The sequence below is a fragment of the Vidua chalybeata genome, chromosome 6, assembly GCF_026979565.1.
Source record: "Vidua chalybeata isolate OUT-0048 chromosome 6, bVidCha1 merged haplotype, whole genome shotgun sequence".
NCBI lineage: Eukaryota > Metazoa > Chordata > Aves > Passeriformes > Viduidae > Vidua > Vidua chalybeata.
The window spans coordinates 32,350,585-32,370,997 of NC_071535.1; the positions used below are offsets into that span (position 1 = coordinate 32,350,585).

A 20,413-nucleotide genomic window follows, 5' to 3' on the forward strand; every position below is an offset into this window, starting at 1 on the left:
CAATAGATCATCAATAGTTTAAGTAAACAGTGACTGAAAATTTATTCCAAGCTGGCAAACCATGTAGCAGAGTTTTCAGTGCAGTTCTTATTTTAGTAGTTGTGGCTATATGAATATAGAACACTTTATGTGACTTTACAGTTCTGACAGGGAGACTACTAGAGGAAGGGTTAGAGTTGTGGTTAGCAATGAAGTGATAACTATTTCATAGCAGTAGGTACAGTAACAGATAAGTGCAAAGGATTTGTTCTGTTGTAGCTCCTATGTCATAAACCCATATCTGTGGGAGTAGAAAGATTATGCATAAAAGAAGATGAGAAAATTATTTTTAAATTTCACGTTTCCGTTAGAAAAATAAGATGGCTTAGGTTGTCTGTCTTTCAGTAATTTTTGCCATCTTTGCTACTGTGATCGGGGATTTTTCCTGTTACAATTTATTAATAAATAGTTCTGACAAAAAATAGTGAAATATGATAAATTCTCCCTGATAAATAATGAAATTGACAGTCATGCTTCTGCAGTGTTGCTTTTTGAGGTGGGTAGCATTTGGCTATCACTTGACTCTGCATTTCATTCGTACTTATTTTCTTTCAGGTGATGATATTCGAACTTGCTGACTATGTACAGTCATTTCTCAGTGAGTATAATAAACCACCTTCCAAGTCTTTTCATGAAGAAATGCTGAAAAATCATCAGAAAGAACAGGAAAGATTGGCTCAGGAGGAATTGCGTAAGGCACAAGAAGTTAAGAGAAGAGAGGAACAGGAGGTAAGAGAAATCAAAGCATGAATAACCATATATTCTTAAAATAACATAATCATGATTTTAAAATCACTCTGCATAATGATGAGTTTTAGTGAATTATTAAGTTGTCAAACCTGCCAGTATGAGTTGATCAATATGTATTATATGAACTATGCTGCACAATTGTAATATTTTAATGATGCAGTTTTAACCCAGGGAAATATTTATGCCTGAAACAAACCTAAATGTTGATTCCTGATCCTATGAAAATCCTTTATCAAGAGGACCTTGTACAAAAGTGTAAGCAAATGTACATATTAAGTGCATTCCTTTGTAAAGTAGGACGTGTTAGCCAGGCAGGCGGGTAATCGTACCTTCTTTCACTCTTAGGGTGACTGGAGCATTCACTGTGACAGGCATCTCTAGAGAGCAACAAATTTAATCTAAATGTCAGACCACCAATATCCTTCAATAGAAATGAAGGGATTCATCCAAGTCTCACAGGGGCTAGTAGTGTGAAGTCTCCACTCTGTGGGGAATATGGATAGAATAGGGGAATATGGATAGAATAGCTCTGGTTTTTAAAAGATCATTTGGATTTATCTCCTTGTCTTTTTTTTGTGTGTGTGAAACTTTATTGTTGGGTCTGGCAGTAGAAGTAATTTAGAATGCCATTCCATTCCAACAGAACAACAATTGATGCTGTTAACTTCCTCAGGAGAGCTAATTTGACTTCTATTTTTTTATTCTTGTGACATCCTCTAAGTCCTCTTTCAACACTTCCAAAAAATCAGCATCATAACTTCTTTATTTTTAAATCAGGGTAAGATTTTAGCAGTTGCATTGCATGTATGTTGCGTTTCTAACAACTGAAATTTATTACAGCAACGTGAAATCCTTAACGAGATTCAGAGAAGGGAGGAAGAGAAAAGGGAAGAAAGAAAAAAGAAAGAGATTGCCAAACAGGTATTCTTTCTAAGCAGGTGTGCAAAAAAATATTGCAGTAAGTTCTTCCCAGTACTGTAACAGTACTTGTAAAAATTTGAAATTTTCTTGGACATCTTTTCTTATTCAGGGCTTCTAGTAGATCTAAATTTAAGTGGGTTCTTGATTATTTTTGGGGTTTATTTCTGGAATACACTAGCAGCTTGAGTGTACCATGGTGGATATTTTCAAACAGACATGTTAAAAAGCTGGTATATGATGTTTCCAGTTTCTTTGCATTCTTGCCATGGACAGTGCAGAAATGTACTTTCTGAAATCTCAGCACTTTTTCTTTGACCTCATGTGTACATTTATTATAAAAGCATATTTCTTCTGTAATCTGCATGACTTCATAGAATAATAAGTACTTGCATAGTTTGATGACAGGGGTGGCTTCTGTACTTATTTGGTGTTTTTCCTGATTTATAGGAACGTTTGGAAATAGCTGCTCTGACAAATCAAGAAGATTCTCAGAGGAGAGATACTGCAGGACACAGAGTTGCTTCACGCTTAAATGGGAGCTGTTTGGAACATGGAGTGAATAATAAACACCGACCAAATTCAGCTGGACGTTCAAAGTATGTCACTTTGCATGTGGATGTTTTAGATTTATGTACTTGTTTATTTATCTATTTTGTTGTAAACATTAGATTACAAAGTGAAATTTGAAGGCAAGAGAATAGTATGCCGTGTTGTTGACCTGTTCATTTTGGTCTCTTCCCTGCCACCTTCTGCCCTTCCCTTCATTTGTTGTGGTTTAAGCTATGTGCTGTGGATAACTTGGGAACTTTCCAACATTTAAGGTTTCTGTTCAACTCCTGACTTTTAAATATACTCTCTTTCTGAGTTGGAGAAAAATGTTCTCTTCAAATTGCAGACGAGAACGCCAGCTTTCTGTTAGTAATAATGAAGAGTCCTCTGGAAATCACGAAGTTTTGAACTTCAGCACAAGTGGTGCTGGACAGCTTACTGTCCATAAAGGAAAATGTCTAGGTAAGCAAATTTACAATTGCAACTTGAAATGCTGGGGTTTGGGATGCTTTCAGTAACATGTGAAACCACTTATAAGCTCAGGGTTAGGGTTAGGAAGTGGATACTTACTCTCTTTCCATTGCTGCTGATAGCAGTGGCATAAAACCAGCAGGTTTAGCAAAAACATTAATACGGGACATGATAGAAAACTGAGCTGGAAGACCTCCATGGAGTGCCCACATGGACAGGCCATCAGATGTTTTCATTTTTTGTTTTCAACATAGCACTTCCTCAGTGGATGGATGAACAGCCTGAAAGTCTCTTGAGAAAGGAAAGTTTTATTATTTTGCAGTTTGAGGATGAACAATTCTGTTACTATGTGTAGAACTTATTTCCTGAGCAGAAAAGTTGTTCATTTATTAAAACTTGAAATTCTTGAAAATGTGCAGCAGTTTTTTGTCAACATATGATTGTTTTCATTTGAGTACTGTTACATAGCATTCAGTCTCATCAAGCCTGATATTTTCCAAACTTACTATATAGATACATGTCTTGTCTAGTTGTAAGTAGGTTTATTTTTCTGAATTAAGAAAACAGGCTTACTGTTATTTATTTAGCATTTGCAGGAGCTTTTGTCAAATCCTTAGAAACAAAAGAAGCCATGTTCTCTTCTCTCCCTTCGTGTATAGGCAAAGATGAACAGCTTGGTAAATCTGTCTACAATGCCTTGGAAATTCACAGTGGAGACTTTGTCCTAATATATGAGTGGGTTCTGCACTGGCAAAAAAAGATGGGAAGGTTTCTTACATCTCAAGAAATAGAAAAGATTGAGAAGTCTAAGAAACAGGTAATGCCTGTATTTTGCATTTGGCTTAATAAAGATGAGGTGAGGTTCAGTGCTTTTCTTTAGGCTGCTAGTTTAATATAAACTTGAGAGGGTAGTAATGAATTTGAAAATACTAATCTTAAGAGTCAACATGAAAGAAAATAAGTGTGTTGGGGTATTCAGGAGTTCCTTTACAATAACACAAATGGAAGAAAGTGTGTGTAAGTATGCATAAATAAAATATTGAAATTCTGAAGAAAGAACGAATCCAGCTTGCCTATTAAAATCAAAGCTGTACTTTTTCGAGTGCACAATACTTCCTTTATAGAAAAGTATGAGGATGTCATATATTTTATAAGTATTTATAAGTAAGTATGTTTGTGTTACATGTTTTATTAGTAGTGTATCCCAGGATATTACAAAAACCATGTTATGTTGTGTTTGTCTACCAGCTTCAGGGAGCAGAAACAGAGTTCAACTCACTGGTGAAGCTAAGTCACCCAAACATAGTACATTACAAATGTATGAACCTCAAAGAACGGGACAACTCAATTGTGGTGGATATTTTAGTGGAGCACATAAGTGGTTGCAGCCTTTCTACACACTTGCACAAAGAGACTCCAGTTCCAGTTGAGCAGTTGCGCCATTATGTGATCCAAATCTTGTCAGCTCTCGACTACTTGCACAATAACTCAGTAGTGCACAAGGTCCTTTGTGCTTCCAGTGTCCTGGTAGATGCTGAAGGAAACATCAAGGTCACAGACTACAGCATTTCCAAGCGCTTAGCTGACATCTGCAAAGCTGATGTTTTTGAGCAAACCAAGGTTCGTTTTAGTGAGGATGGTCTTCCCAACAAACCTGGCAAAAAAGGAGATGTATGGCGTCTGGGCTTGCTGCTGCTTTCGCTCAGCCAGGGCCAAGTAACCAAGGAATTCCCAGTTGCTGTGCCTACCAATTTACCTGCTGACTTTCAAGACTTTCTAGAAAAGTATGTTTGTCACATTCCTGTATATTTTTGTCTTTGATTTTCCTTTTTTTTTTTTTTTTTAAGTTTTTAACAGTTTTTTAGAGAATAGTCTTCCTGTGTTGCTAGTTGTAGTTTTTATAGAAGAGGTTGGTCTCATGGCTCAGGCTGCTAATCTGGGATTTGGGAGAGCAGGTTTGGTGCTCTCTTTTTCTCTGCTCTGCCACCAACTGTATATCACTGTGATAAGCCATTTAGTCTGTCTTTGCTTCTGATTCCCATCTAAATGATGGAGGTAATAATTTCTTAAATATAGTAAGAACTTTTCTAACATTTATGTCAGACATTAAATAGTTCTCTCTGTGGTTTGCTAACAGGTGTGTTTGCTTGGAAGATAAAGAAAGGTGGACTCCTCAGCAGTTGCTACAACATAGTTTTATAAACATTCCACGAATAAAAATACCTGTAGCTGAAGAAAATCTAGATGGTAAGGAACTTGGTTTTTGCTGTATTCTGCTAAATGGAATGCCTGCAGTAAGAAAAACTGAGCTGTGCTACAGCTTCACAAGACTGCATAAATATGTTACGTTAACTAACTTAAAAGGTAGCGTGATCTTTAACTTCTGTGTGCAAGACTGGCATGGGTGGACTGACTACTGTTTTTTCTTCTGTAAAAGCAGCTCATGCTTTAAAGAAACCTGTAAACTCATCCATCTCCTGCATAGTGTAAATACAGATTTAAGATAGTCTTCCAATAAGACTTTTCCTTCTTACATTCTCTTAAATCATTCCTTTGTCCAGCATAATTCATGTTAGTAATTAAAAACAGTATTAAGATTTGTGCTTTTACACATCAGAGCACTTCTGTATTTTAGGGTTTAGTTGCACTTGAAATTATTTAGGTTTAGTCTCCTTCTTGCTCCTTACTTGACAGTCCCTAGTGCCTTACGCCCATATTACCAGTGATGGTAACTTTGTCTTCATTGCAGATTCAGCAGGTATAGATTGCATGGAGACAGTTGTACCCAGCAGTCAGATATCCAGTGCTTCGTTCTTCACAGAAACACAGAGACAATTTTCACGATACTACAATGAATTTGAAGAGCTAAAATTACTTGGTAAAGGGGCTTTTGGAGCAGTCATCAAGGTATGGTATAAAAATTGGTTCCTCTGTGGAAACCTTTTTGGATATGTTTGCTTTCTCTGAAGCAGAACAATATATTTGATGTTTGCATGGTTTTATTTGCTGTCTGCTAGTGCTGTGACTGTGTGGAGGTTTTTATCTGGAATTGAGTAGTCTGAAAAGTTTCTTGCAAGAGGTTGCTGGGAGACTGGGGAGAAGCCTGTCAGTACTGGGAACCTTGCATTTGAATTGTAGTAATTTTTCAGGTGAAAGGAAGACTTCCTGTTTCGTGTAATTATTCTTCTGGCTCTGCTTGGTAAGGCATTTGTAAGCATTTGACTTCGGATTAATTTGAATTTTGCAGGTGAGAAATAAGCTTGATGGTTGCTATTATGCTGTGAAACGTATTCGCATAAACCCTACCAGCAAGCAATTTCGGAGGATTAAGGGGGAAGTGACATTACTTTCCCGCTTGAACCATGAGAATATTGTGAGGTATTACAATGCTTGGATAGAAAAACATGAAAGTCCTGTTCCCAGTGTGTCAACATGTGAAACAACTGATGAGAGGAGAATGCCCCCCAAAGCTAGTCTCTTCATCCTTTCCGCTGAGGAGACAAATGATGTGGAGACTAATGCTCCTCCTCCGTGTTTGACAAGTTCAGTTGAGTGGAGTACTTCGTGTGAAAGATCCTCCAGCAACAAATTCAGTGGAGCTGATCAGGAGTCCAGTGATGACGACGATGATGGTGATGGCGTGTTCTCGCATTCAATTTTGTAAGTAGGCTTCAGTATTGGCACTATAGGGAGCGTGAGCAGGGTTAGTTTTTCCAAGTTTGTGTCCTATGATCCTTGTTTCTTTTGTCAGAAGTAGTTCCCTGCATTATCATTCTGTCCCCTTGTTCAAAACCAGTGTATTTGCCAGCAGTCAGATAGCCAGGAAGAGGAAATTTTCTAGCTAAGAATTGTCAGTCTGTGTGGAAAATTTTTTGGTGTAGGATTCTTGAAGCTGCTTATTTGTGCCAGAATGCATGACTGCTTATCTTATGTTTGACTGCCTTTTCCAGCCTTGAGAATAAAGTTTTTTAATAAAGAATAACAGAAATATTACAAGTCTTGAAAAATATCAAACATGCCCTTTCTTATTTTGGTTTTTATTAGTGTATTCCATACCTTCCTCTCTGTGTGGTTCAATTCTCTCACTCACAGTGACTTTTTGTATAAGCAAGTAAGTAAACTTATCTCAGTTTTGCTTATTGGATATAGCAATTAAATTTTACTGATGGCAATTATATACATTCCCTTTTAGAACTGGACTGTCAAAGGAAGTGTTTCTTTGCAATCAGGATGCTTTTCTGGGTATTGTTTTGTTTTGCTTTTTTGTTTAAAGCGTATAGAAAATCTTCAGCAGAAGCTTAGATATTTTTTCCCCCAAAATAATTTCCAAATTCTTTAGTAAATATTTATTGGTATGCAGAACTTTTGAGATTTTTTTTTTCTTTCTGTGTTTTTAAACAGGCCAACCACAGATTCTGAAAGCGAAATAATTTTTGAAAATGAAGATGAAAATAGTAAAGGTCATTCTCCAGTAAGTGTAAAAAAAGATAAAGTTAGTGAAAATGAAAGTACAGTACAATAGTCTTTGACAAGTAAACAGGTCAGTTGAGAAGTTCTGTTTCACTTCTGCTGTAATTACAGAAACATAACCTTACATGTCTGTTAGAGTAAGTGTTGTGCCATTGTGAGCTGCATCCCATAGAAATCAGTCTGATGCAGCTAATCTGGATTCTGTTTCCTAAAGTGTTTATTGAGCTAAATATGAGGGTTTTTCTAGTAATGAGCCAGGTTATTGCAAGTTTAACACTTCAGTGTGTTTATGATTTAACAGTTAGCCATATGGTCTTACACCTCTTGAAGTTCTGTTCTGTTCTCCCTCTAGATTTTAACCAATATATTTGTTCAGGTGCCACTTTTTAAAGCAGACAAAATACATACTGCTAGTAGTCTGAAAGAGAGGGGAAGTCAGTATAATGACTAAGGTTTTAGTTGATTTTAAGATTGTGTCACAGCACTTGCTGTGGACAGTAAGAGCACTGTATCCCTAGAAAGCTAATGCACACTCTTTTACAGCATCTACAGTATGTCATTGCCAACCCTGATGATCTGTAACATGCTTTTATTTAAAGCTACATCTCCTTTCTCTTTCTGTTATAATGTACATTGGCATGAAAAAAGTCTCAGTATATAATTTAATAATATAGCAATGCATTCTTTTATATATATATATATATATATATATATATATGCATTCTTTTATATATATATATATATACACCATACCAAAATTGTTGGTTGAGGGTGGGGATTGCATTATTTATCAAGCAAGCTTTCTGTCTTCTCGTCTCAGATCTTATCTTTTTCTCTTTTTTTAATGTTGACGCAGCTTGAGATTAGGATTCATCCAGTTCTTCCAGAATGCTTTTCCTTCAGTGTCTAATGATAGGAAAATACTACTCATTTTCACTTGGAGAGTTAGTCACACCTGTTTTTCTAGTTTATTTAGATGCAGTGGTTACATTACAAAAATGCCATTGTATTATTTTGCTATTTTTCAAATCTATCCATAGAAGCAGAGTTCTCATCAACGTATTCTAGCCATTAAAAAATAGTAGTATGTGTAATAAAAAAATCTGCACATCTTCCTGTAGCTAACTGTTCTGTTACTTTCATTGTGATAAAGAATGAAGAAGGCAATGAAAAGAATAGCCATGGAGGTGAGGACAGGACACCAGTCGTTCAGACAGTGCATTATCTGTACATTCAGGTACAAATGTGCTCCTGTGCTCACATAAAAAGATACTGTTTATTTTAACCTGCAGAGACTAATTGCTGGTTTTCATGAGAGAAGTAATGACCTTTAAAAATACAAATGAGTAGGTTCAGTGCTGTTTTTGCATTAGACTGGTTTTCTGAAGGATTGGCTGGTGGAAGGCACTGTGCAGTGCACTTGGTTTGTTATGCCTTCCAAGGCTCTATATTTGTGCCTGGAGAGAACAAAGTTTTGTAGTGCCATAGTGCAGAATGGGATAACTGGTGTTGCTCATGTACAAGTAAAAGTTGGCAAGTCCTGATCAAACCATAGAACAACCCAACCAGCCAACCTTTGAGTCTATGGCTTCCAAAGCATTCTTTTGCCTTGTGCTTCTTTCTTGAGAATATCCATCCCAGTCCCCAACACTGTAGCTGGTGTACCTCAGTTTGGTTGTTAATTGGCGTTAATTCCCAATGTGGCGTTGAAGTCTACCATGCTAAATTCCAGAGGGCAAGTTGTCTTTCAGAGATGTGAAAACTTCCTCATTCTCTTAAAAAGCACAGCATTGTGTATGCACTTTATTTTAATAGGAGTCAGTAATCTGTAAAGCCATTGTGTAACTCTAACAGTAGACACACAATTAAACTCTAGCAGTGTTGCAGCTTCAGGCTATTCTACTGACACCTCCTTTGTATTAGGAGTTAGTCAACTTCTCCCAGAAACTATTTATAGCTCTCTATCTTAGCTAACTATTCTGTGGTGATGTGCAATTTTTTATAATTTGCTTAATCCTAGGGCTTGTCTGGAAGGAAGTTACAAGTAGATGGAATTAGACTTTAATAAGCTTGTTTGTATGTGTTGTGTATATTCATAATAAAAGCCACTAAGACACCAAGTGCAATAAAGCCAGAGATTCTTTGTGGTTTGGCTTTATCACATATCATGGCTTGGCTGATTTCACTTTGCTAATGTTTATGCTAGAGAATATGCTACTCTGCAGGCTTATACTGTTGTCCCAGCAAATGAGATAGGTCCCAGAAATGAATGCATGTTTGTAGCTAAAAGACAGCTCTTAGGAGAACTCCAAATAGCTGATTTTTTTGGTGATACCATTTGCTCCTGAGCCCAAGCAGTAATATGTGTACAGATACAAATTTCTGATAGTGTCTTTTCTTAACAAAACTGTTCTTTCTTCCCTCTGTCCTCTGTGTATGCACAACTGAAGATGGAGTATTGTGAAAAGAGCACATTAAGGGACACTATTGACCAAGGATTATATGAAGATACCAGTCGGCTTTGGAGGCTTTTCCGAGAAATTTTGGATGGGTTAGCTTACATCCATGAAAAGGTTAGTAAATAGGATAGTTATGACCTGTATATAACATCTGTGTTATGCCTCTTTCTCTGTGGGTTCTTCATTTTGGGGCATGCACTAGCAAGTTCCCTCTCTTTGCCCTTTCCATTATTAGTCTGTTCTTGTTTATTAAATAGTTTATTATATTTTGTCACGAACATGAATTTTATAATGAACCACTTCAGATTTTACCCATTTGTCATAAAAATTTGACCATCTTTTAAAAGCATTCTGTTAGGTATCTGGTAGCACTGAAAATTGTTTCTGGCTTCAGGGCTATAAAACGATAGTCTGTCTTCAAGACTGATCTTCAATGACTTAATGCAGTAGGTCTCCCACTGTATTAAAAGTAGGTAATATGATTTTCCAGTCCATTATAAGGACTTCTATTTTGAATCATGTTTATTCTTTAATATTCTGTGGGTCTTTTTTTATTCTCTTCCTGTAACAGGGAATGATCCACAGAGACTTGAAACCTGTGAACATTTTTTTAGATTCAGATGATCATGTGAAAATTGGTGATTTTGGTTTAGCTACAGATTATCCAGCAAATGCGGTACGTACAGCTTAAAGTGAATGAAAAAACTCTTGAATTGGTGATGTAGTTACTTGAGGAAAAAAAAAACCACATAAGTTAAATGACCACAATGTTTATATATTGAGAATGCTATAAACTTCTAAATTTCTAAGGTTTTAGAATTAAACCATGCACTGCCAACCCAAGTGACAAGAACAGCCAACAGAAGTATTTCATGTGTCATTTACAACCATGACTGTTTTGCTGGTTTCAGGTGGTCTCTAAACAAGAGGAAAATCTCTCAGATGGTTCTGCTGTGTCTGACCCATCAGGTTAGTTTACATTGCAACTTGTTATAAATTATTTTAAGCAAGCATTTATATTCTGTGATCTTGTATATGCTGTTAGAATTTCCATTAGTTCTTTGAAAATAAAACTTCTCTTTATTAAGGCCAGGGGTGGGACCATCCCCCAGCCACAAAATCGGGTAGCTTTGTTATAATCTGGCAGTTTTGCCTCTTATCTAAGAATTAATTAGCTTCCTCTGCTAGACTTCTGCCACAGATCAGTGCTTTTATCATGGTGAGGTATATAGAGATCCTCTATATCTGTTCCACCTGCACTTGTATTCCTTTGCCTATATAGGACAATTTGAAGACTTCAGTGTCCTTGGGTGATCGGTTTGATTTTTGCTAGAGTCTGAATATGGTGTTTTGAGGGAACTTTAGTACTTGGTATTTTTAAAGACAAATGTAATAGCAGTGAAATTTAGTTGTAACATTTGTGAGCTGACCTACTACAAATCTGTAAAGCAATAGATAGGTTTAGTTACTAGATAGACACAGATACTTGGCATGTGAGGGTAAGAACTGTCTGTCAAAGTATTCTCAGCTGGGTCTCTCTCATTAAGGACTGCACCCCCACCTAGAAGAAAGAGAACATTAATGAGTTTTTTCTTGACATGGATGCTGCATTTCTCTCCCACTTTCTTGAAAGTGGTGCTCTCATCTTTTTCCACATAGGTAACTTGACAGGGATGGTTGGCACCGCACTGTACGTCAGCCCAGAGGTCCAAGGAAGCACTAAATCTACATACAATCAGGTATGATTGGAGTAGACTTCATGAAAAGGTAGCATGGAATCTAAGATGTACCATGTATGATTTGGGTCGCTCATCCTTGACAAGATGGATGTGGAACAGCATGTTGTTGACTCCTGTGCTAATCAGGGGAATTAAACATTCCTTCAAGAGGAAACCAAAGATAGAAGGATTTGGGCAAGTCAGTTTTTCTGCTTGTGCTTGATCATGACTAGATGCAAGCAACTTCAAGTTGAAAGCATGTAATCATAGAGGACCTTTGTAACTGAATAGGATAGAAATCTTACAGTCTTTAGTTAAGGTAATACAGTGTATACTGCTGTTCTGGATTTCTGTGACTGTGGGAGGTGAGGGTGTATTTTTTCCATCAAAGAGAATCCTGTTTGTATGCAGAGACAAACTGAATTTCAAAGCAAGGAAATGTTTTCAAAGTGTGAGTCATAGAATTATAGAATGGTTTGGGTTGAAAGGGACCCCAAAGCTTATCCAGTTGCACTTGGCCTTGTTGAACTTCATGAGGTTCACACAGGCCCAGCTCTCCAGCCTGTCAAGATCCCTTTGGATGGCATCCCTTCCCTCCAGCATGTCAGCTGCAGCACACAGCTCAGTGTCACCAGCAAACTTGCTGAGGCTGCTCTCAGTCCCACTGTCCATTCACCAACAAAGATGTTCAACAGTGCCAGTCCAGTACTGACCCCTGAGGAACATCCACTCCTCACTTCAGTGTTAAGCTGCTGCCCACAACTCAAGTGCAGCCCTCATTTATGTCATAGCAGTGCTGTGATGATAGAAGGCTTTAAAGTCTACCAAATCTTAATGGATTCTGTCTTCTAACAAAAAAACTTTAAAAAAAAATAAAAACACACAAAAAGACACAGAAAAAACCCCAGCCTTCTCTCTAGCTTTAATATACTGTTATGTTTAATTTAAACATTTGTTGGTTTTTTTTCTCCTCTGCTACTTTTGTCTTCAGAGAATTGATAGGTACTACATACAAGTTTTCATTTTTTTCTTCCTTAGAAAGTGGACCTGTTCAGCCTAGGTATAATATTCTTTGAAATGTGTTACCATCCTATGAATACTGCATCAGAAAGGATCTTTGTTCTTGGTCAGCTAAGGCTGGTAAGTACACAGCTATGAAACATACTAATTCTATGCATCAAATAGTTTGTGAAAAGAAGCAAAAGGGTGCAAAATATACCAAAAAATGTTGCCATAGGGAGTGCTTAAAAACAAGGTTTGTAAAATGTATCATGGAAAGTGAAGAATACAATTGGTGCACTGACATTCCTGTAATGCACTGTGGATTCTAATGGTATTGCCATCAGTCTGTGAAATAAATTTTTACATGTCAGATAAAGTAATCATCTCTTAGTATACCTAGGTTTGGGCCTGGAGGGCCTTTCTCAGGAATCAGTTGGTATTTGTAGCTGGTAAAGGTTTGTGATTATGGATTGTACTTTTGTTGTACAAAACAACATCAAAGCATTCTTCCTTTTAGCTCCGCAAATAAATTTAATTTGCCATGTGGGGGTTGGTTTGTTTGCTTGGTTTTTTTTTTATTTTTTCATGGGCAATGGAAATGCATAATTTCTCTGTTTAATATGTAGAATTTAAAAATAGGACTAGTCTGAGCAATCTGGGCTGCTTGTTAAAATTCAAATGTGGATTTTGTTTTGTTAGCCTGCAATTGTATTTCCTAAGGACTTTGATGAAGTCAAGCATGCAAAGCAGGTAATTTTGAAGATACTTTAACTATTAGGTATTTCTTCTCAGAAAACATTGATTATAATTTTTGCCCTTTAATTTCCCACTTAATTCCCCACCTAGTGTTCTCTGCCAAGTTCTTATTACATGATATTAGAACAAAGTAAGGAAATAAAGCCTCAAAAGAATACTCTAAGTTGACATGGAAATATATTTACCCACAAAATTCTCAAACCATAGTCATGAAGAAATTTAGAGTTCACTGGCACATATTTTAAGCTCTGAGGGACAATTTTGACTTTTTATGCTCAGAGAAATGGCAGGTCAGTTGTTTTAACTTTTTACTTAAACTTTTTGAAAGAAATATGTGTCACACAACAGAAAGAGATGTGCAAGCTCAATTGGCTGCTCCAAGTTTGACAGAGCTGCCAAGAGCTGTTCTGGGGGCCTCCATGGCAGAGTAATGAAGTGATAAGGAGCAGTGTAATCTTTTCTGGACCATCTAGGTGGCTTTATCCTTGTGCCGATCAACTCTTTTGTTGACCATTTTATTAACTTTTAATGTGTTACTAGTACCATAAAACATTTCCATCTTGTACATTTTGCTGAAATATGCCAGGAAGATTCCCCCTACTCTAACACTTGTGCCTCTCAAATATTTGATTTCATGCATGAAATTCTGCTTTTTCTCTTTGTTGATAATGAGATGCCAGAGCTAGCATACCATGGAACAACAAAGGAAAAGGACATCCTTTCTCATCCCAGGAGGCACATTTCTAATAATTTGTGTGGTTTAGTAAATTTTTTCAGATGATACCAAAAGATACTCATAATTTAATAAGCAAATAATGTCTATCCCAAAGATTCAGATTCTGCTATTTTTTCCCCTGTAGAGTCTCACAGTTTGTTATTGAATTGATACAGCTACCAAGTTTGTTGCAAATACTGTTAACTTACAAAACATTTCTAATCTGTAAAATTTTGATTTAATTTGTAGAGATTGGTTATTACATGGCTCCTGAACCATGATCCTGCAGCACGGCCAACAGCTGTGGAGCTGTTAAAAAGTGAACATCTTCCACCACCACAAATGGAAGAGTCTGAACTCCATGAAGTCCTCCACCATACCTTAGCAAACGTGGATGGCAAGGCCTACCGGACTATGATGAGTCAGATATTTGCACAGCGTATATCTCCAGCAATAGACTATACTTATGACAGTGATATGCTGAAGGTTTGTAGGTGTGCAGGGTATGTGTGGGTTTGGCTTTTCCCTTGGTTTCAATAGCCACTTCCCATTTGAGCCTTACATTCATTCTTCAGTGAAGAAACCAGCAGTGTTTGATTGTGGCAGCTAAAGCTTTAAGCTTCTGTCCAGATGATGACTTTATTCTGAATTCCTGTCAAAGTAATGGTTGACTGGTTGTCAGCAGAAATTGTTGCCCTGGATGCTTTTTTCTCTTTCTAATTGGTGTGATTTTTCTTAGTTTATCAGCTCTTGAATCTTTCTAAATCTAAAGAAATTCTAGGTAACACAGTACAATAATGCTTCATATAGCTGTAGTTATTTCCTATTATGTAAGCATTGCAGTTTTTTGTAGTGGAATGAGATAGCAGAATGTTTATTGCCTGTATTACATGGAATGATTGCCTACATGGAGTGTTCATCACACGTGAATTTTATATGTACTTTTTATTTGTGATGGTTTCAGGGTAGTTTTTCTATTTGGGCAGCCAAGATACAGCAGCATGTATGTGACATTGTCAGCCGGATATTTAAAAGACACGGTGGGTGTGTTTACAAAAGTCATTAATTTCCTTTTTTGTGATTGAGTGGATTTAAAAGAATGGAATGGATTTACTGCTATAAGAGAAATCAGAAAACATATTTGGTAGTTGATAATTTGAAGTTTTTATGACGTTTAATTCTGTTACTTTGTCATTCCAGTAATAGCTACTAACATCACATCTGGATGATTTACATTTTCTACAGGGGAAAAAAAGTGAAAATCTTAATTATATTTTTGAATGTACATGGTTGTTCTGATAAATCTGTATGAGGTTTTAAAGGCACAGACTTACACAAAATCTGATCTGAATACAAGGGTAGCTCTGTAGTGGGAGATCAGGCATCCATATAGCACAGTAGCCTCTCTTTGAACAGCCAGAATGGGAAGAGCATAAGGGAGAGCATGGAAACAAAGCAAGTGTGTACTGGTACTTCCAGTGATGTATTCTTGGAAATGGTTTGCTATTCAGGAACTTCCTGAGCCAAAGCAAATGCCATGATATTTAATAGTCTTTCATTTTCCTTTCCAGGAATCTGTCCAGTCATTAATAATAGTATTCACTTAAAATTATTTTTTGAGAAGGAAATTTATGCAGCCACTGTTACACTTGAAATGTTATAAATTGTGTTGTCTTACAGGTGTTCATGATAATATTTTATATAAAATATTGAATTTTGAAATAGGAACTTTGCATTTTCCAAGTAAATCATAATCTGATTAAGCATGATCAAAATTTAGCAATACAAAAGAGTGAGAAGCTGAGAAATACGAAGTCAAGGATGGGTTTACTCTCTCTCTCTGCTCCTTAAAGCTTAACAGATTTGGGAAAGTGTCAGCATTTTAGAAACTGAAATGTTCTCATACTTTTGGAAAAAAATGGAGATTGGATATTTATTTTTTTCCATTAGATTGTGTCTGACATGTGTAATGGCTAGAAGAATTTCTATCTGGTGCACTTTTTTTTTAATTTAAAAGTTGATGTTGAGTTAAAATCTAATTGAGTTAAGCTTAAATAAATTCTCTAGTGATTCTCAATCAAATATTAAAACAGGAAACAATTTTTCAGTAATAAGTGGTATTATTAATATTAAGGTTTCAATGAAGATTGAATTCATACAGATAGATGGTTGCAAAATGTAGCCAGGAAAAAAAGGTATTCATGAGATTTTAAACTGAAACACAAACACTTCTAGTATGTTTTTGAGGCAGAGGGTGCAACATGTCTGAATAAAATTCGTTCTATATGGAAATGTCTCTAGACCAAGGCAGTGCTTGGCTACTGGTAACTGCGGAGTTTCTCATCTGTTTCATATGCCTGCTTTTGTGAAAGGTGGTGTTAAAGAGGGAGGGCAAGGTAAAGATTCTGCTGGGCTGTGGAATTGGCAGTTCTCTCTTCTGTGGCCTCCCTGCTGAGCCCAAGAAGCATGCAGCATAGGCATAAAACAGAATTTGACATTCTTTCTTTAAATATGGAAGAGAAAAGTCTATTAAGAACATTTAATGTAATTTTTAAACTTATGGATTGATGTAATTAAGCCCTGCAAGGGTGTTCATGAACTTGTAAAAAGCAGGTGTTACTTCTGAAATGAGAGATAGTAGTGTTTTCTGGTTTTGTGCAGGAGCCATCAAGCTGCATACTCCACTGCTGATGCCCAGAAATAAAAAACTGTATGAACACAATGAAGCTTCATATTTCATGGATCACAGTGGGATGCTGGTAATGCTTCCTTACGACCTCAGAGTAAGTAGCATCATCTCTGCAGGTAAAGCTTCAGAGGGTTTGGAGGGTGCTGTGGTAGCATTTGGTTTAGGCTTACACTACTTCAGCAGTCAAAAGAAGTGTATCTTTCAATGTCTGTTCTTGTACTCCTCCTCTTGACAGCTGGAGCCCTGACCACATTTTGAAGAAATAGCGTTTGTTTGTTTGTTTTAACATAGGTGAAATTAATGTTTTTTTTTAAAACTTGCAGCAAAGATGGTTAGGTTAATATTACTTGGCTATGTCAGGTGTTTTAGGCATTATATTACGCTTGGGAGAGTACAAGTGTAACTACACAGTATAATTCATCTCTAGTAGCAGAGCTCAGTCAGACCAATATTTGTTTCAACAATATTCATGTATTCTGTTTTTCAGATTCCTTTTGCAAGATTTGTAGCTAGAAATAACATAACAAACTTGAAAAGGTAAGATCTGTAGAGGTGATACTTTGCACTGATACTGTGCTTCGACAGTGACTTCTGAAGAGGCTGATTCATTCTTCAATGTTTCCTTTAGATACTGTATAGAGCGAGTTTTCAGACCTCGGAAGTTAGACCGCTGTCATCCCAAAGAACTCCTAGAATGTGCATTTGACATCATTACATCTACTGGAAATAGCTTTTTGCCTATAGCAGAAACAATTTATGCAATTTCAGAAATCATTCAAGAGTTTTCAGTGCTACAGGTAGATTCTCTAATCAGCCCCTTTCCTCTCTTTTCCACCCAAAATTTGAATTTAACTAAATATTTTGTTTGATGTGTTGTAAAAGGATACTTCAACTTTAACCAGTACAGAACTATTTTCACATTTAATCTATAGTCACTTACAGAACCCTGTCATAAAAAATGTCTTTCCTAGGTAAACTTAAAATGAAGCATAGGTTTATGTACAAAGGAAGTAAGTGAATTCTTTATAATACCATTGAAATAATGTCTTTTTTCTGTCAGACAAGTGATTACTGTGGAATGGGACAAGACTTGCTATTGTTTAGTTAGAGATGAAAGGTAAGGTAGTGAAAGGAGAGGTTTGAAGTTAATTTTGAACTATTATTATTAAATGTTTAGGAAGCCTCTTTGTTTTGTGGAGGTTGTGGTTTTTAAAGAAAATGGAATGCAAGTAAAACTTGTCTTTTTCATTCTTTCTTCCTTTTTTTTTTTTTTTTTTCATTTGTGCTTTGCTAGGAAAGAAATTACAGTATTTATCTGAACCACACTGCCTTACTGAAAGCTATACTTTTGCACTGTGGGATACCAGAGGACAAACTCAATCAAGTCTACATCATTCTCTATGATGCTGTGGTAAGGCATTAGTTATTAACCTAACCTCTGTAATCGTCTCTGTAGAGTATTCTGTTTTGTGCAGCTATCTCTAAAAATGACTAACAGCCCATTTCCAGCATAAGTAGGAGTATACTCTTAATACATAAAAAGGCTGACTATCTTTGGGCTGTAAATGTAGATTGATTACTTTTTTGTTACTTCTGGATTGGGATGGTTTAAGATGATTCTTGCATGTGTATTCATGAGGATTATTCACCTGTATAATCAAGAACTGACAGACTAGTCAATAAAAACATTTTAAAAATTAAATTTAAAATGTATTTTAATATCATTTTGGTCTTTTCTACTTTATAAGCACAGAATATAGTTGAAATTAATTTGAATAATTACAGTAACACATCGAACACAGCCAAATGTTGTTTTAATCTGTTTTTCTTGTAGACTGAAAAGCTAACTAAAAGAGAAGTAGAAGCCAAGTTCTGTAATCTTTCTCTCACATCAGCTAGTGTAAGTGATCTTAGTTCAGTGCTAATTTCCCTGTAATTTGCCATAAGTCGGTAATATTTTATTTATTTGTAATTTAATCAACCAGAGTAAGAAAAATAACCTGCTACATGTGCTGTTCAGAATAGGTCAATCCCTTTTCAAGTGGTCTGACTTTGTTCTCTGTTCTCTCTGGAAGTCAGTATTGCAGCTTGTTCTTTAAACATGTGGCAACTAATAAAGGTAAATGGAATACCATGGAGAGCTATTTAATAAAGAAAATTGAGAGAAACTTTAAAAAGCTTCTCTGCCAATACTGAATGTGCATAGAGTTGAAGTTAACTTCTGGGTAGTCCAAGACTTGTGTCTGCCTATTCTTTTCCTCAACTCCACTAGTGAAAACAGCCTGCTAGACAAAGCAAACAAAAAAGGCAGATGTCTTACTCCCACAAATATAAAGTCAGATATTTTTCTTTTTTTTAGATGGAAACTATTATGAATGTTGTCTGTGTTGCTATATATGCTTATAATTTTATTTTTTTGTTTTTAGCTTTCTCGACTCTATAAATTCATTGAGCAGAAGGGAGAAGCAAGTAATGTATTTCCATTTCTAAATACAATGATAAAACAAAAGCCAAGTGTCACTCAGCTGTTGAAGCATGGCATGAAGGATTTAGAGGAAATCATTGGTCTGTTAAAGCAACTGGGAATAAAACTTCAGGTTTGTAGAATGCTCTGCTAATAAATTAATGGAATTACAGGGCTGTTGTGCATTGTAATATGCCAGGAAATAAAGATATTTTAAAATAGCAAAAGCACATGCAAGTGTCTTTTGATGGCAGATAACTGAATTGATACTTCCTTTTTCCCCCTTTTTTTTTTTCTTTATTAAAGATGCATTTTAAAAATAAGACCTCTTCCAGTCAGAAGTCTCTGGCTTAACTTCTATCTAATGACACTCAGACTTTTTTCCTTTCTCCAGCTGAGACCGAAGGCATTACTTAGAGCATAAAAGAGGGGTTTTAATAAGTTTTGAAACAAACTGTAAATATTTAAAAAATACAGAAATCTAATGACTACTAAAGGAGGCCTCCACCTTGCTTGAAGCTTTCTGTTTTGGTTTTGTGCTACAGGTTTCTTGAGATGCTGTAAGATTAAAGCACTTTTAATTTCCTTATTTTTCACTTTATTTTAAATTTTTGGAGATAAGGAATGTTTCCATATGTCTTCCTTATGTGAAAACAGTGTTTTAAATTCATGCTGCTAACAGGAAATTAATTATATATGTGCACATATTCATTTTTATTTTACAGATCTCTATAAATCTGGGACTAGTTTACAAAATACAGCAGCACAATGGTATTATCTTTCAGTTTATAGCATACATCAAAAGAAGACAAAGAACTGTGCCTGAAATTCTTGCTGCAGGAGGCAGATATGATCATCTGGTATGTGCTCATCTCTGCTAGTAAATTTTGATTTTTTTTTTAACCCACTTTGCCAAGATAACTAACTGGTCTTCCATTCTGTTTTTTTCTTGTTTTGAGATTCCACAGTTTAGAGGCCCACAGACAGTAGGACCAGTTCCTTCAGCTGTTGGAGTCAGCATCGCTATAGATAAAATAACTGCTGCTGTTTCCAGTGTGGAGGATTCTGTAAGTCTTTTTTGGGAAGTGGGGAATTTTTTTACTTCTTGTTCAATAATCCAATTGTAGCTAGAGATGAACAAAAAAATAAATGTGCAGATGTGTTCCAAAGTATATTTTGGAATAGAAGTATACTGAAATAAAAGGCAGACATCAAGATGACCTGTTTTCTTTTGTGTTTCTCTACATAGAACTATTTATTAAATGAGAATTAAGGGAAGATAGGATCTTCAGGCTTACACCATTTTATTTTCAATTTAAATGGGATGTTTTTCTCAGCCTGTGTATTCTTTCAGATGGAAGAGTACAACTGTAGGTATTTAGTGTTATTTTTCCCCTCCTACTTCTCCCT

At 36.1% G+C, this 20,413-nt stretch overlaps 1 protein-coding gene across 1 annotated transcript in view; it reads left to right on the forward strand.

The window, feature by feature from the left end:
- EIF2AK4 (eukaryotic translation initiation factor 2 alpha kinase 4) overlaps nucleotides 1-20,413 on the forward strand; it is a 37,666-nt gene that overhangs the window by 5,143 nt on the left and 12,110 nt on the right. Inside the window, exons 4-30 of the mRNA XM_053944694.1 lie at nucleotides 595-768; nucleotides 1,630-1,710; nucleotides 2,158-2,306; nucleotides 2,606-2,721; nucleotides 3,390-3,547; nucleotides 3,979-4,514; nucleotides 4,868-4,977; nucleotides 5,480-5,637; nucleotides 5,978-6,390; nucleotides 7,132-7,201; nucleotides 8,354-8,437; nucleotides 9,651-9,773; nucleotides 10,231-10,335; nucleotides 10,571-10,628; nucleotides 11,319-11,398; nucleotides 12,416-12,517; nucleotides 13,079-13,129; nucleotides 14,100-14,336; nucleotides 14,815-14,890; nucleotides 16,512-16,633; nucleotides 17,027-17,076; nucleotides 17,168-17,336; nucleotides 17,834-17,950; nucleotides 18,374-18,439; nucleotides 18,966-19,136; nucleotides 19,729-19,863; nucleotides 19,963-20,070. Of these exons, the coding sequence (XP_053800669.1) occupies nucleotides 595-768; nucleotides 1,630-1,710; nucleotides 2,158-2,306; nucleotides 2,606-2,721; nucleotides 3,390-3,547; nucleotides 3,979-4,514; nucleotides 4,868-4,977; nucleotides 5,480-5,637; nucleotides 5,978-6,390; nucleotides 7,132-7,201; nucleotides 8,354-8,437; nucleotides 9,651-9,773; nucleotides 10,231-10,335; nucleotides 10,571-10,628; nucleotides 11,319-11,398; nucleotides 12,416-12,517; nucleotides 13,079-13,129; nucleotides 14,100-14,336; nucleotides 14,815-14,890; nucleotides 16,512-16,633; nucleotides 17,027-17,076; nucleotides 17,168-17,336; nucleotides 17,834-17,950; nucleotides 18,374-18,439; nucleotides 18,966-19,136; nucleotides 19,729-19,863; nucleotides 19,963-20,070 (3,819 nt within the window). The remainder of the gene's footprint in view (nucleotides 1-594; nucleotides 769-1,629; nucleotides 1,711-2,157; nucleotides 2,307-2,605; nucleotides 2,722-3,389; nucleotides 3,548-3,978; nucleotides 4,515-4,867; nucleotides 4,978-5,479; nucleotides 5,638-5,977; nucleotides 6,391-7,131; nucleotides 7,202-8,353; nucleotides 8,438-9,650; nucleotides 9,774-10,230; nucleotides 10,336-10,570; nucleotides 10,629-11,318; nucleotides 11,399-12,415; nucleotides 12,518-13,078; nucleotides 13,130-14,099; nucleotides 14,337-14,814; nucleotides 14,891-16,511; nucleotides 16,634-17,026; nucleotides 17,077-17,167; nucleotides 17,337-17,833; nucleotides 17,951-18,373; nucleotides 18,440-18,965; nucleotides 19,137-19,728; nucleotides 19,864-19,962; nucleotides 20,071-20,413) is intronic.